At 54.3% G+C, this 14115-nt stretch overlaps 1 protein-coding gene across 1 annotated transcript; it reads left to right on the forward strand.

Annotated features, from left to right (window-relative positions):
* The first annotated feature begins 9648 nt into the window (after positions 1 to 9648).
* KCNK7 (potassium two pore domain channel subfamily K member 7) lies at positions 9649 to 11407 on the forward strand. The gene is made up of 3 exons (XM_045024832.1): positions 9649 to 10110; positions 10436 to 10831; positions 11088 to 11407. The coding sequence occupies exons 1-3, from the start codon at positions 9786 to 9788 to the stop codon at positions 11342 to 11344; spliced, it is 978 nt and encodes a 325-aa protein (XP_044880767.1). The 5' UTR covers positions 9649 to 9785; the 3' UTR covers positions 11345 to 11407.
* Positions 11408 to 14115: the final 2708 nt, after the last annotated feature.

Genomic DNA, 14115 nt, shown 5'->3' on the forward strand with positions numbered 1-14115 from the left:
GTGTTTTACTTATGACACTCTTCTTAATATACCCAAGAATATTAGCCTTTTTCATCACTGTATCACATTGCTGGCTCATTTTCAAGTTGTGATCCACTATGACCCCCAGATCCTGTTCAACAGTATTGCCACCTAGCCAATTATTCACCGTTCTGTAGTTGCACATTTGATTTTTTCCTTCCTCAGTGCAGTCCTTTACACTTGTCTTTATTGAATTTCATTTTGTTGATTTCAGACCAATTCTCCAATTTGTCAAGCTAATTTTGAATTCTAATTTTGTCTTCCAAAGGGCTTGCAACCCTTCCCAGCTTGGTGTCATCCACACATTTTACAGCCATACTCTCCACTCCATTATCCAGGTCATTAATGAAAACATTGAATAGTACCAGACACAGAACTGACCCCATGCAGGACCCCACTAGATTCATCCTCCCAGTCTGAAAGAGAACCATGGTATTCACTTTATAGCAATTTCATCTAGACCACATTTCCCTAGTCTTCTTATGAGAATCTCACGTGGGACTGTGTCAAAAGCCTTAATAAAATGAAGATATATCACATCTACAACTTCCCCACTATCCACTCTAGGCCAGTAACTCTGTCAAAGAAGGAAATTTGGTTGCTTTGGCATGATTTATTCTTGACAAACCCATGCTGGCTATTCCTTATAACCCTGTTATCCTCTAGTACCTCCAAACCAATTATTTAATAATTTGTTCCAGTATCTTTCCAGGTATTGAAGTTAGGCTGCCTGGTCTATAATCCCTGGGTCCTCTTTGTTCCCCTTTGTAGAGATAGATACTATGTCTGCCCTTCGCCAGTCCTTTGGGACCTCACCCATCCTCTATGAGCTCTCAAAGATAAATTAGTGATTCCAAGATTGCTTCAGCTAGTGCCTTAAGTATCTGAGAGTTAATTCCATAGGTCCTGCCAACTTGAATAGATGTACTTTAGCTAAATATTTAACCTGCTCTTCCTTATTTTGGCCTGCATTCCTTCCCCCTTTTTGTTAACATTAATTGTACTGAGTCACCATTAATCTTTTTAGTGAAGACTGAAGCAAAACAGGGAGTAAAGACCTCAGCCTTTTTGATGTCATCTGTTATTAGCTCTCCTTCCCCACTAAGTAGTAGGCCTACACTCTCCATCTTTCTCTTGCTCCCAATGTGTTTCTAGAACCTCTTATTACCTTTTATGTCTAAGGCCCTGCAAAAATTGCATTGCTTGGCGATTGTTTTTTTAAATCACAACAGGGTTATGGGTGAGAGTGTGAATTTCATGCAATATGCACAGCTGCCAAGTCCCTGCATCCTCACACTGCTGTATTTCTTCCAACAGCTGGGAGGCAGAAACAGACATATCTACTTCCACCTCCCCACTGAAGCCTCAGGTGCTCATGCAGGGTTCGCAAGCTGGTCCCATTCCAGAGAGGGACATGGAGGTGGCAGATCAGTCCAACTCTGGGAGTAGTGAGGTGGTGCCCTGGGGGGATGTCTCACCTCATGATGCTGGCAATCTGGCCTGGGGCAGAGATGGGGGAGAGGGCCCTGCCCTGCTGGGAGAATCGAGGATGTGTGAGGTGCCATGTCCTGGAGTGGGGGGATCAGGGTGAGACCAGGTTCTGCTGCTTGGAGCATGATCAGTTGTGTGAAGGGGGAGGTGTCTATTCCATCCCCCAACACTGATCCCCGTGCCAGGGCAGGGCTCCCTCACACCAAGATCCCCCTGCCAGGGGAGGACCCCCTCACACCCCTGCTCCCGCTCCAAGTGGTAGATCCCAATCTCTCCTCCTCGCCAGCTGGTGCTGCAGTGTCTCCCCCCGAGTCTGTCAGGGGACACTATAGGTCAGGCCAGCCAGGGCTCCACATTGGCAGCGTTACCCTCACTCTCCCTGCCAGCTGACCAGACAGGAAACAACAGTGACAGCTTGGGCCAGAGCTGAGGATGGAGCGATCCGAGCCCCAGTCCCTGCCCTTACTCCCCCACAAGCAGCCAAATTAGCCCAATACCATGATTTTTTTCAACAGCCCTGCTTCTGCCTCCCCACTTCTGGAAACACCACTATCTTGGACTAATTTCACCGTTTCTGTGAATGCCTGATTTACACAAGGCCTTATTTGTGTCCCTTGCTAGGAGTAACTCATTCTGTGCCTTAGCCTTTCTGCTTTTGTCCCTGCCTGCGGGTGCCAGTCTTTTGTACTCATTCTTAGCAATTCACCCACGTTTCCACTTTTTGTCGGATTCCATTTTGATTTGCAGGTCATTAAAGAGCTCCTGATGGAGCCACGTTGGCCTTTCCTTCGCATCAGACTAGTTTGCTGTTGTGCCTTTACCTTTGTCTCTGTGAGAAACTCCCAGCTCTCCTGAACTCCTGTTTCCCTTCAATTTTCTTCCCCTGGGACCTTAGCTCCCAGTTCTGAGTTTGGTGAAATTGGCTTTTTTGAAGCCTGTTGTCCTGATTCTGCTGCTCTGACTCCTTCCTTTCCTTAGAGTCATGAAATGGTATTTCAGGATCGCTTTCACCCAGATTTGCAAGTGATCCCTCCCACTGGTCACAATCCCGTCTCCAGGGGCGAGTTACTTCCTCCACCTTCTGAAACAGACATTGTCCCCAACAGTTCCAAGAATTTATTGGCCCATTTTGTGCTTTGCTGCATTACTTTTTCACCAGCTGGCTGGGCAGCTGAAGTCTCCTATTCCTACCCAGGTCTCATGTCTTGGATATTGCTGGTGTTTGTTCTAGAAATGGCTCATGGAACTCCTTCTCCTTCTTCATTAGTGGCTTATAGTAGACCCCTACTACGGGGGAACATGAATTTTTCGGAGCACACGAACCCATCTCTGAAGAGTCCTGAGTTGGGAGAGTGATGGGAGCCCAGACTCCTGGATTTCATTAATTTAGCCTGTGAGCTCTGTGAGGCTGGACTGTTTCTCATTGTGTGTCTGTGCAGCACCTGGCATGACAGGGGCCTGATATTGATTGGGGTCTGCAGCACTGGCTCAACAGGGGCCCTTGATCATGGTTGAGGGTCTGTGCAGTGCCCCTCACAAAAGGGTGCCCTTGATCTCGGGGCAGCACCTGGCATGATGGGGCCCCAATCTTGGTCAGGATCTGTGGAGACTCCTCTGGGGCATGTTCCCCATTGTGTGGTGCCCGTGCTGGGTTGGGGCGGGAGACACCTGGGAATTGGGGAGCAGAGTTTATTTGTCTTTGTTGCATTTATGACATGTCACAATGTCAGGAGCAGCCGGCACAGGGTGTGGGTGGTTAGTGCCAGGCCAGCTGAGGAGACTGGAAGGGGGGGCTGGTTGCATACAGAAACATGCCATTATTGGGCCCATCAGATCAGAACCACAACAGCATTGCGATATGTATCCACAGATACCCACAGACACTAGACAACCCTCCCACAAAGTGACACAAAACACCCCCCACCCAGATACACAGTTCAGACAAACTCCTCCCATGCGGACACACCCACTGCCTCGCCCCCACAATAACCTCACCCCAAACTCTTCTGTTAATAGACATGCCCTCCCCCAGGCACAGACAGAGCTGCCTTCCTAAGCAGTGCCCAGTCATACCATGGTAGCATGTAGCTCTGCTCCTGTGCCACACTGGGCCTGGGTGGTGCTGGCGTGCGCCTCTGCCTGTGGGGGGCCAGGGATCCACGCAGAACAGGGCAGTTGTTGCAAATCAAAAACCTTCCCCTCAGTGCTGGATCTTCAAGGCAAATGTCTCAGTTTTTCAGAAGAGCAAAGCCACAGGGGGTCTGTCTGCTTCAGATCCGCCCAGTCCGTGAGCCTGTCCAGTGCACATCTGACACCAGTGCTCAGGATCCGGGGAAGGTGGGGCCTGGGCCGGCCTGACCTGAGCAGTTTTCGTCTTTGAAAACAGTTCTTTGTTGCTCTTAGATCTTCATGATAAAATCTCTGTTACACAATAAATAGGATTGAGGGGCACTCCTGGGGGGGAGGGGGGGAATGAGGGCTGGGATAGCAGGGAGCTGTGGTTGGGATTGAGGGGCCCTGACAGAGCTGGGGCTGGGGGGGGGGGCACGGAGCCCAGAACTGGGATAGCAGGGGGCTGTTGGTCAGGATTGAGGGCATTGGTAGAGCTGGGGGTCGGGATTGAGTGGCACCGACAGAGCTGCTGGGGGGGAGACCAGAGCTTCACTGGGGGGGCTGATCAGATCTCCCTTGCCCTGGGAAAGGCTGGTGGAGACAACCGCCCGCAGTGGACAGGGCTGGGAGCCAACAGCTAGGCCCAGAGCCCCCTCCTTTGGCAAGCAGAGGCGGATGGGGGGGCAGTTGCCATGGAGAAGTTGACTCTGGCTCAGCCCTGGCCCGGCCCGGTGTAGCTGCAGGTGTCTGTGCAGGTCACTGCGGCGCCGGAACCGCCTGGAGCAGTGGACGCAGCCGAAGTCAGCCCGGTGGGAGTCGGGCCCAGTGCCCGGCTTAGGGCTCTGGTTCTCCTTGGCTGCCCCCTGCCCGCGGGGTTTGTGCCAGCGCCGGTGGGAGGCCAGATTGGCTGGGCAGCTGAAGGCCTTGGGGCACTGAGGGCAGCGGTACTCCACGCGGGCCAGACCTGAGCAGCCATGCCGGGCCAGCGAGGGCGGGTCGCCGTAGGCCTGGCGGCACAGCTGGCACACAATGGCTCCCCGTCGCGAGGAGGAGGGGGAGGCTGTTGGCAGCAGGGGATTCTGGGGCAGGGGGCAGGATGCTGGAGTCCAGCTTGCACCAGGGGGGCTCCCCTGGGTCGGGGGCTGTGGTATGGGGCAGCCTGGAGGCCAGGGTTTGGCACCAAGAGGCTCAGCTGAGGGGGCTCGGATCCGGTAGGAGGCTGGGCCTGCCTTATGGGTTCTCTTCACCAGGAAACCACGGGGCATTGTGGGCGCTGGGGGCTCTCTTGACCTGTCTGGATCTTGGTGCCAGGTCTGGGGGCTCCCTCAGTCTGTAAGAACTTCACTGTTGTCAGCCCTGGGGGCTCCCTCGGCCCGTCCGCACCTCGGTGCCAGTTCTGGGGGCTCGCTTGGCCTGTCCGCACCTCAGTGCTGGTTCTGGTGGCTCCCTCCACCCGTCTGCACCTCAGTGTCAGTTCTGGGGGCTCCCTCAGCCCGTCCGCACCTCGGTGCCGGTTCTGGGGGCTCGCTTGGCCTGTCCGCACCTCAGTGCTGGTTCTGGGGGCTCCCTCCACCTGTCTGCACCTCGGTGCCAGTTCTGGGGGCTCTCTCCACCCATCCACACCTCAGTGCCAGTTCTGGGGGCTCCCTCAGCCCATCCACACCTCAGTGCTGGTTCTGGTGTCTCCCTCGGCCCGTCCGCACCTCGGTCCCGGTTCTGGGGGCTCCCTCAGCCCGTCCGCACCTCAGTGCCGGTTCTGGGGGCTCTGTCAGCCCATCCGCACCTCGGTGCCGGTTCTGGGGGCTCCGTCGGCCCGTCCGCACCTTGGTGCCGGTTCTGGGGGCTCTGTCGGCCCGTCTGCACCTCAGTGCTGATTCTAATGGCTCCCTCGGTCTGTCCACGCCTCAGTGCTGATTCTGGGGCTCCTTTGGCCTGTCCAGCCTTTGTGCCAGTTCTGGGGTCTCCCTCGGACTGACTGGACCTCAGCACTGTCCCCACTCCCTTCAGTCTGTGTGTCCTCTGTGCCCCATATGCCCCAGCCCTGTATATAAAGCCCCTGCCCCTATTGTGCAGCCCCACAGCTCCAGATGGTCGGGCTGGGGAAGCCAATGGCTGTGGGGCTGGCAGCAGGATTAGGGGGTCCCCAGGGAGTGGGGGGCAGTGGCAGATGGCAGGTGCCCCCACACGTGATCCCTGCCTGCGCCAGACACAAAAGGACCCCCTATTATAGGCACAGCACGTGCTGCGGGGGGTGGGGTATCCAATGAGTCATCCCCCCAGAGAGAGAATTCACACTGGAGCTGGGCTGTGGGGCAGGAGCAGGGCGGGGGTGTGGAAGGGAGGAATTAACCCTTCACAGCACCCCTGAGATGCACAGGGGAAGGAAGGAGCTCTGGTTCTGTTTCTAAAGGGGATCAGGCAGGCAGGCAGGCAGGTGTGTGTGGGGGGGTATATATCAGGGTTGTATCAAACCCAGATTCCACCTAGCCCCCACAGCCTGCAGGGCAGGATCGCCCCTTAAGATTTATTTCCTCTGCGCACTCTGAGTGCAGAATCATCCCCCTACAGTCTCCCCCACACAACCCCAAACGGGGTGTAGGCTTCTCCCCTGCAGTCTAGTATCTATATGTTGTTATTTATTCATCCACACAGTCAGTCATATTAGTACTGTTTGTCATCATGTTTTACATTCATAATTTATTTTTAAATGTACACTGTATGAGCTCTTTGTTAGACTTCTGAATCGTTTATGCTTTCTTAACATTAAATTTGTCTTTACTGACTTTTTAAAAATGCATTCTCTCTCCACTTTAATACGTGTGTCCTCCCGTAGTTTGTGTCTTCTTATTATGCACTTCCTTTTTATTGGGTTAATTTCATGTTTATTTTTTCACATATTTTCTATTGCTTTCCCTGTTGTAGTTAATGTTTCTTATTTATTTCAGTAACTGATTTTAAAATATATCTTGATTTTATTCTTGTATAGATCACATTTTATTAATTATCGTGATCATTGGATTAATTATTTTTATTTGTATGTATTATATTGTGCATTATATTTCATTATATTTTATCATTTATCTGATTTATTATTATATGGTTTTATAATTAATTAGTTATATTTTATTAGTAGTGTTTTTCTTTCATTGATTATATTTATTGATATATTTAATTGATATAATTATTTTATTGTGTTAATTTTATAGCAATAATTATACTTTTATGTTATACATTTTATAATTATTATTAACATTGTTTTATTGTTGGCTTATCATTTAATGTTGTATTTTATTATGTTTTAATGTTCTATTTTATTTGTGTTTATTATATTTTAATATAATTTTGTGAATATAATGTAATTATTTATAATTAATAAAATAGCTTTATTTTATGCTTAACTTGATTGCAAAATAGTATCAATGTATTTCATTAATTTTATAACTAGTAATTGAGACTATAATTGTTCATTTTATTTTGTTAATAGTGTTTTTATGTATTATTTTACTGTTATAGTCATTCTTTGTTTAATTATATTTATGTGTAAATTTTTTTATGTATGATTTGTCATGGGTTAATAATTTAATCATTATTTTATTAACATCTTGATTAATTATTTAATTCTATTCATTAACAATATTGTGTGGTTATTTTATTTACTTCATTACAATATTCTTTCAGTTCCTTGTTACTTCATATCTGGATTCTCCAGCACAACATTCCAGGGCGGGATCATTTCCTCATTCTTAGTTCATTATTGGTTCTCAATTATCCTATTAATCTTCACCTCTTGTTTCTGCACTGCCCTGTGAGAAATCCTCCCCCGCCCTTCAAAAAACCATAGAATATCAGGGTTGGAAGGGACTTCAGGAGGGCATCTAGTCCAACCCGCTGCTCAAAGCAGGACTAATCCCCAAATCACTCCCTCAACAATTGAACTCACAACCCTGGGTTTAGCAGACCAATGCTCAAACCAATGAGCTATCCCATACACCTTTTACCTGGGGGACTCATTGCAACTAGATTTCCATTCAGCCTTATTACCAAAAAAAAAAAAAAAAAACCCACAGAGGGGAGTGAATATAGCCACCATATCCAGAGTTAGATGAGGTAAAAAATAATCAGTGGTTCCATCTAGCCTGGTCCTGTGGCCAGGGGCGGCTCCAGGCCCCAGCACGCCAAGTGCGTGCTTGGGGCAGCATGCCGCGGGGGGCGCTCTGCCGGTCGCCGGGAGGGCAGCTGGCAGCTCCGGTGGACCTCCCGCAGGCGTGCCTGCGGAGGGTCCGCTGGTCCTGCGGGAGGTCCACCAGAGCCGCGGGACCTGTGACCAGCAGAGCGCTCCCCGCTGCGTGCCGCCGTGCTTGGGACGGCGAAATGGCTAGAGCCGCCCCTCCCTGTGGCTGGCTTAAATCCCCCTCAGCTATGGAATAATTTGTCCCTAGGAAAAGGTTCCTCCAGTCCTGGGGTTTGGCTGAGATGTTAGCTACAGCAATACTGAACTATACCTCAGTTTCCCACAGTTTTAGTTGGGGTCTAAGCTTCAGCAACATTGAGCCATGCCTCAGTTTCCTGGAGTCTGGTAGAACCTTTACCTGGGGCTAAATTATCCCAGAGCTGCCAGGTTTCTGAATCCAGCAGCCAAGATACCAGGCTAGATGGGCCCATTGGTCTGATACACCCCAGGCCTGGTGTGAAGCACGTGTGAATGCTACCAGCTCAGCCACACTCTTTCTATCTGCACCAGTGACCTCTGCGTGTGACCAGAGGTCCCCAGTGTCTCTCTCTAGGAGACAGAATGAGATCCCTGCACCCATTCATTTTGCCCCTGGAGTGCTGGTCTTCCCCGTTGAACGGCTGCCCAAAGAGACCAGCTGCTTAGCCAACGATTATTGCAAACGATGCCAGCTGGTGGGTGTGTGTGTAGGGGGTCACTGTTGGTTTCAATTCTATACACACACACACACTTCCAGTCCCTGGGGCTGGAGGGAAGCTTCATGCCCCACTGACCCCGCTCCCCAAAGCCAGCCACTTTCAATAGCCTAGCCAGACACATGCCTGCCCTGACCTCCTGTCACCCCCGCCTCCTGCAGCTGCTGGGAGCAGACCCTCCCTCTCCTCCCCCCAGTCAGTCCTCCCCATCCCCTTTGGAGCGCTGAGGGGTTAACCCTTTGTATGCTGGGGTCTCTGAGATTTGCTGGACATTTTGTGCAGAAGAACCTTGCCCATAATGGGGGAGGGGAGAAGGGTTTTGTGGTTGGGGTGCTGCATCAGCACACCTGAGTTCACATCCCATCTCTGCTGCAGGTGCCAGGCAGGATCATGGATGTGTCCCTGCCTCTCCCCTGCACCACAGTTTCCCTCATCTGCAGGGTTGCCAACTCTGACTGAAGCTATTCCAGGAGACTTCCCCCACTCCACCCCCATGATGTAATGTCATTAATTGTACCATACCTATTAAATCTCCTGATTGCTTTCAATAGTTACCGGGAGATTGATGCCAATTCCGGTAGGGCTGGCAACCCTACCCATCAGTACAATACGGAATGATCCTGTCTTTATCTAATCTGACTGGGACTGGAGCTGTTCAGGTCAGGGTCTGCCTCTCCCTGTGGGTCTGTGCAGCACCTGGCAGAGATTGGGGCCCCCACTGCTGCAGAGACCCACAGGGAGAAACAGGCTCTGCCCTGTACAGCTCCCAGTCTGACTAGACACAGGATGGGAGGAGAAACTGAGGCACTAAGTGGGGAAGAGACTTGTCCAAGGTCAGCAGCAGAGCTAGGAGTAGACCCCAGGGATCCTGGCTCTCAACCGCCTGCTCTAACCACTAGACCCCCACGCCCCCCCCCCGGGTGTAGAGCCCACTCCTGGCTCCCAGCCTCGTAACCTCCCCACTGGGGTGTTTCTCCGGGTTCAGGGCTCTCCCTGCCCACGGCGGAGGGAGTCGATTCTGCTCCAGGCTCCATTCTGGGGGCTTCCGCAGAGGCCTACGGACCCGCCCCTGGGGAGCCGAGCTGGACTCCCGGGCCAGGCCGGCGCCGGAAGGGTTAACACGCCCAGCTCAGCAGCACCAGGAACCGGCTGCACCTGCCTGGCCCGGGGCCCAGCCGGCTCCACCCGCGGCAGGTGTGGCCCGGCCAGGAAGCAGCCGCAGCCCGGCTGGCCCCATGGAGCTGCCCGCGGTGCCCCAGCCCTGGCGCTACTGGCTGCTGCTGGGCGCCTACGGGCTCTTCCTGCTGCTGGGCACCGCCGTCTTCGTGGGCGTCGAGGCGCCGCAGGAGGCCGGGCTCCGGGAGGCGCTGCGGGGCGCCAGGGCCGGCTTCGTGCGCCAGCACCAGGGCTGCCTGGCGGAGCCCGGCCTGGAGCGGCTGCTGGAGCGGGTGCTGGACGCCGACAGCTACGGGGTCTCCGCGCTGGGCAACGTCTCCGATGACGAGAACTGGGACTTCAGCTCGGCGCTGTTCTTCGCCGCCAGCGTCCTCACCACCACGGGTAGGGGCGGGGCGGGGCGCTGGGAGCCCGGGGCCGGGGGAGCGCGGGGCTGCGGGCTGGGAGTGAGGGGCGCTGGCAGGGCTGGGGGGTAAAGGGAACCTGGGGTGGGAGAACAGGGGGCTGTGGGCTGGGAGAACGGGGCTGTGGGCTGGGAGTGAGGTCCACTCATGCTGAGAGGGTGGGGGAGGGGGCTGCAGGTCAGGAGTGAGTGGCACTGGCAGAGCTAGGGTGGGGTATGGGGGGCAGAGCTGGGATAGCAGTGAGCTATGGGTTGGGAGTGAGGGGCACTGCTCCCTCCACCTCCCCACTGACTCTCTCCCCCCAGGCTATGGCCATACGGTGCCCCTGTCGGATGGGGGGAAGGTTTTCTGCATCTTCTACACCCTACTGGGACTCCCAGCCACCCTGCTCCTGGCCACCTGTCTCCTGCAGCGACTCATGGGGCTGCTGACCCACCGGCCCGTTCAGTATCTTCACACCCACTGGGGCATCTCTCCAGGCCATGCAGCGCTGGGACACGCAGCTGCCATGGGACTGGGTGTACTGGGGCTTTTTATCCTGCTGCCAGCCCTCTGCTTCTGGGCCCTGGAGAACGGCTGGACCTTCCTGGAGTCCGTCTACTTCTGCTTCATCTCGCTCAGCACCATTGGACTTGGGGACTACGTGCCAGGTCGCGGCAGCCCCCCCTCGCTGCGCCATCTCTACAAAATCAGCATCACCTGTGAGCCATTTTCCAGGCAGTCACTAGGGGACACTTGTGCTGCAGGGAGTGGGGGGACTGGCTCAGCAGAGGGCCTGTGTTGCAGGGATGGAGGTGGGTGGCCTCAGTAGGGGGTGCTGTGCTGCAGGGAGCAGGGTAGGGGCTCTGTAGGGGGCACTGGTGCAGGGAGGGGATGGGGCTCTACGGGGATGCTGTGCTGCAGAGGAAAGGGGAGAAATCCCATCTCAGTCCCCTGATCCTCATCTCTCCCCCACAGGTTACCTTCTCCTGGGGCTCCTGGCCATGCTGCTGGCCCTGGAGACCATCTATGAGCTGCGTGAGGTCCACAGCCTTGTCCGATTCTTTGCCCCCCCGCAGGCCCCTGCCTCCCCCTCCAGTGAGGATTGTGACCAGCTGGAGATCCTGAGCCATGACCAGCTGGGCCTGGCTACTGTCTGTGGGGCCACCCCCTCTGGGAACCAAGCAGACAACGAGGCAGATGGGAGAGCACCCTGTGATGGCCCCTCTGGGTAACCCCCATGGACAATGTTTTGTGTCCCTCTACACTTCCTTTCATGCATCAATAAATGAAGCTGTACAGAATAGACACTGACTGTGGGCATGTGGAGTGGGGGTGCCAGGCTGGTACCAGTACCATTGTTTTGTCCTGGGACAGGGAGAATATGGGCTGGATGAGCCCATTTCCATTGGTCTCATTGAGGGGGGGATACAGGGGTGGCTGATCCCATGGGTTGGATCTGGGACAGCAGAGAGGGGAGACACTGGCATGGAAGAGCCAACGGGTGTGACCCTGAGTGGGCAGGGGAGATACTGGGCTGGATGGGGATGGGAAGACACTTGGTAGCCTCCGAGTAAATAAGCCACCCTCCTGCATCCTATTCCCCCATCCCCAGGAATTACCCAGGAAGGGGTAAGTCTTGGACCCTGCGCCTGTCCCTTAGCCAGGCCAATGCCAGCCTCACAGCCCAGGGGAGCAGCAAAGGCCACCAGGCATCTGGGCCCTATGGTCACTCCTACCTCCTGGCCCACCTGGCCACAGCAAGGTGAGAATTCCCTTCCCAGAGGGGTACAGCTCTGGAAGGGAGGGGGTCTAGTGGGTTAGAGCAGGGGGCGCTGGAAGCCAGGACTCCTGGGTTCTAATCCAGGATCTGACCAGTCCAAATAGGTGACAAGTTCCTAATGCCAGTTACAATGTTGTGGTGGTTTGTTGTTTTAATAACTATTGCACTGCTGTGGGGGAAGCTCACAGCGCCCGAGTCCCTGGCTGGGGACACTGCTGTGGAGGAAGATTGCTGTGCTGCACTCACCTTTTCCTTTCTCAGGTGAGTACCCCCACATGCGGATCCCCTCACCAGACAGTACTGCTGGGCCTGGGCCACAGGGGCCCTGATGGTGGCTAGCATCCCCTTGTCCTGGGTATGGGAAAACCACCATGTCCGGCTTGCCTTGGACGGACACTCCTCTCCAACGCACGGCTCAATACCCTCTGGAACTGCTTCTTCCTTCTCCTCTATCCTGCTGGGCACAGCTGTGCTTCCCCATCAGCTGAGACCAGAGAGTCGGGAGGGAGGGCTGGCAGCCAGGACTCCTGGGTTCTTCCCAGCTCTGGAAGGGGAGTGGAGTCTAGTGGGTTAGAGCAGGGTGGCTGGGAGACAGGATGCCTGGGTTCTAGCTCTAGCTCTGGGAGGGGTGTGTATGAGGGGGAATTAAACTGAGCTAAATGCTCACTGTAATTTCACTAACACACTAATCGGGGGTGGGGGTGTTAAACTAACCAAATCCTTGACAATCCCTTGGAAGGGACATGGGGGGGGGGGATGAGAGAGGGGGAGAAGCTGAGGGTCCAGGAGGAGGGACAGTCAGTGCAGGGGGTGGGGTGGGAGGAGGAGAGGGCATCAGGTGAGGTGGAGGGAGGCAGATGGGAGGGGAGTGAGTAGGTGAGGGTGTGGGGAGGCAAGAGGCTGTGGTAGGTGGGGGCTGAGGGTAGAAAGCAGTGGGGGGTTCAGGATGGCGGGACACAGGAGGGGAAGCACTAGTGGATAAGGGTGCAGGAAGCTGTGGCATTCCAGCTAGTCTACCCCCAGCAGCCTTGTGGACTCCCTGGAGCCCTGTCCCTCCAGGTGCTGGTGCAGGCAGGGGCACTGACTGCTGTGTGCTCTGGGTACCTGCATCTGCGGGCACTGCCCCAGCTGAGACCCTGTGATGCCACTGCCCTGCTGGGCACCAACCCTGCTGCCATCTTCCTACTGTCCTGGATCAGCCTGGAGGAGCCTATTGCTGGCATCTGGGTGAGACACCCCACTGCCCATCCCCATTGGGAGAGAACCCAGGAATCAGGTTCTTTGTAGGCATCATCCTGTCAGTCCATGGCACTGGGTTACGCCCAGGCTCTGGCTGTGGGGTGTCGCTGAACAGCCTTGAAAACTGGAATTGTAGAAATGGGATACTGCAAAGTGCAAGGCCATCCACGTAGGTACTAGCAACAAGAGCTTTTCCTATAAGCTGGGGACAGCTCAGTTGGAAGCAAGGGAGGAGGAGAAAGACCTGGGCGTATTGGTCAATCACAGGATGACTATGAGCTGCCAGGGTGATGGGGCTGTGGAAAATGCTAGTGCAGTCCTAGGATGCCTGAGGCGAGGTATTTAGAATAGAGACAGGGAAGTGTTAGGACCATTGTACAAGGCCCTGGTGAGACCTCATCTGGAATATTGTGTGCAGTTCTGGTCTCCCATGTGTAAGAGGTTAATTCAAATGGGAAGATGTGCAGAGAAGGGCTAGTAGGATGGTCTGAGGAATAGAAAAGAGACTCAAGGAGCTTGGCTTGTTTAGTGTAACCCAGGGATCTCAAACTCAAATCACGGCAAGGGCCACATGAGAACTAGTACATTGGCCCCAGGGCCACATCACTGACACTTTTTCATATAAAGGTACAACCCCCCAGCCCTGCCCCCCCACTCCACCCCTTCCATGAGGCTGAGGCCCTGCCCCACCTCTTCCCCTATTCCAACCCCTTCCCTAAAGTCCCCACCCCAACTCCACTCTGCCCTGCCCCTATTCCAACCCCTTCCCCAAATCCCTGGCCCCGCCTCTTCTCTGCTTCCTCCCCTGAGCGCATGGCTCCCCACTCCTCCCCCTCCCTCCTGGAAAGCGCTAAGAGCCGCCAAACACCTGTTTGGTGGCGGGAAGCCCCTGGAAGTAGACAGAGGAGAGGGGATGCGGCAGGGTGGGTGAGGGGAACTTGGTGGTCGCAGGAAATAACTCTGGGGGTGGGGCACAGGAAGCTT

The sequence above is a fragment of the Mauremys mutica genome, chromosome 7 (genome assembly GCF_020497125.1).
Source record: "Mauremys mutica isolate MM-2020 ecotype Southern chromosome 7, ASM2049712v1, whole genome shotgun sequence".
In the NCBI taxonomy this organism is placed as follows: Eukaryota; Metazoa; Chordata; order Testudines; family Geoemydidae; genus Mauremys; species Mauremys mutica.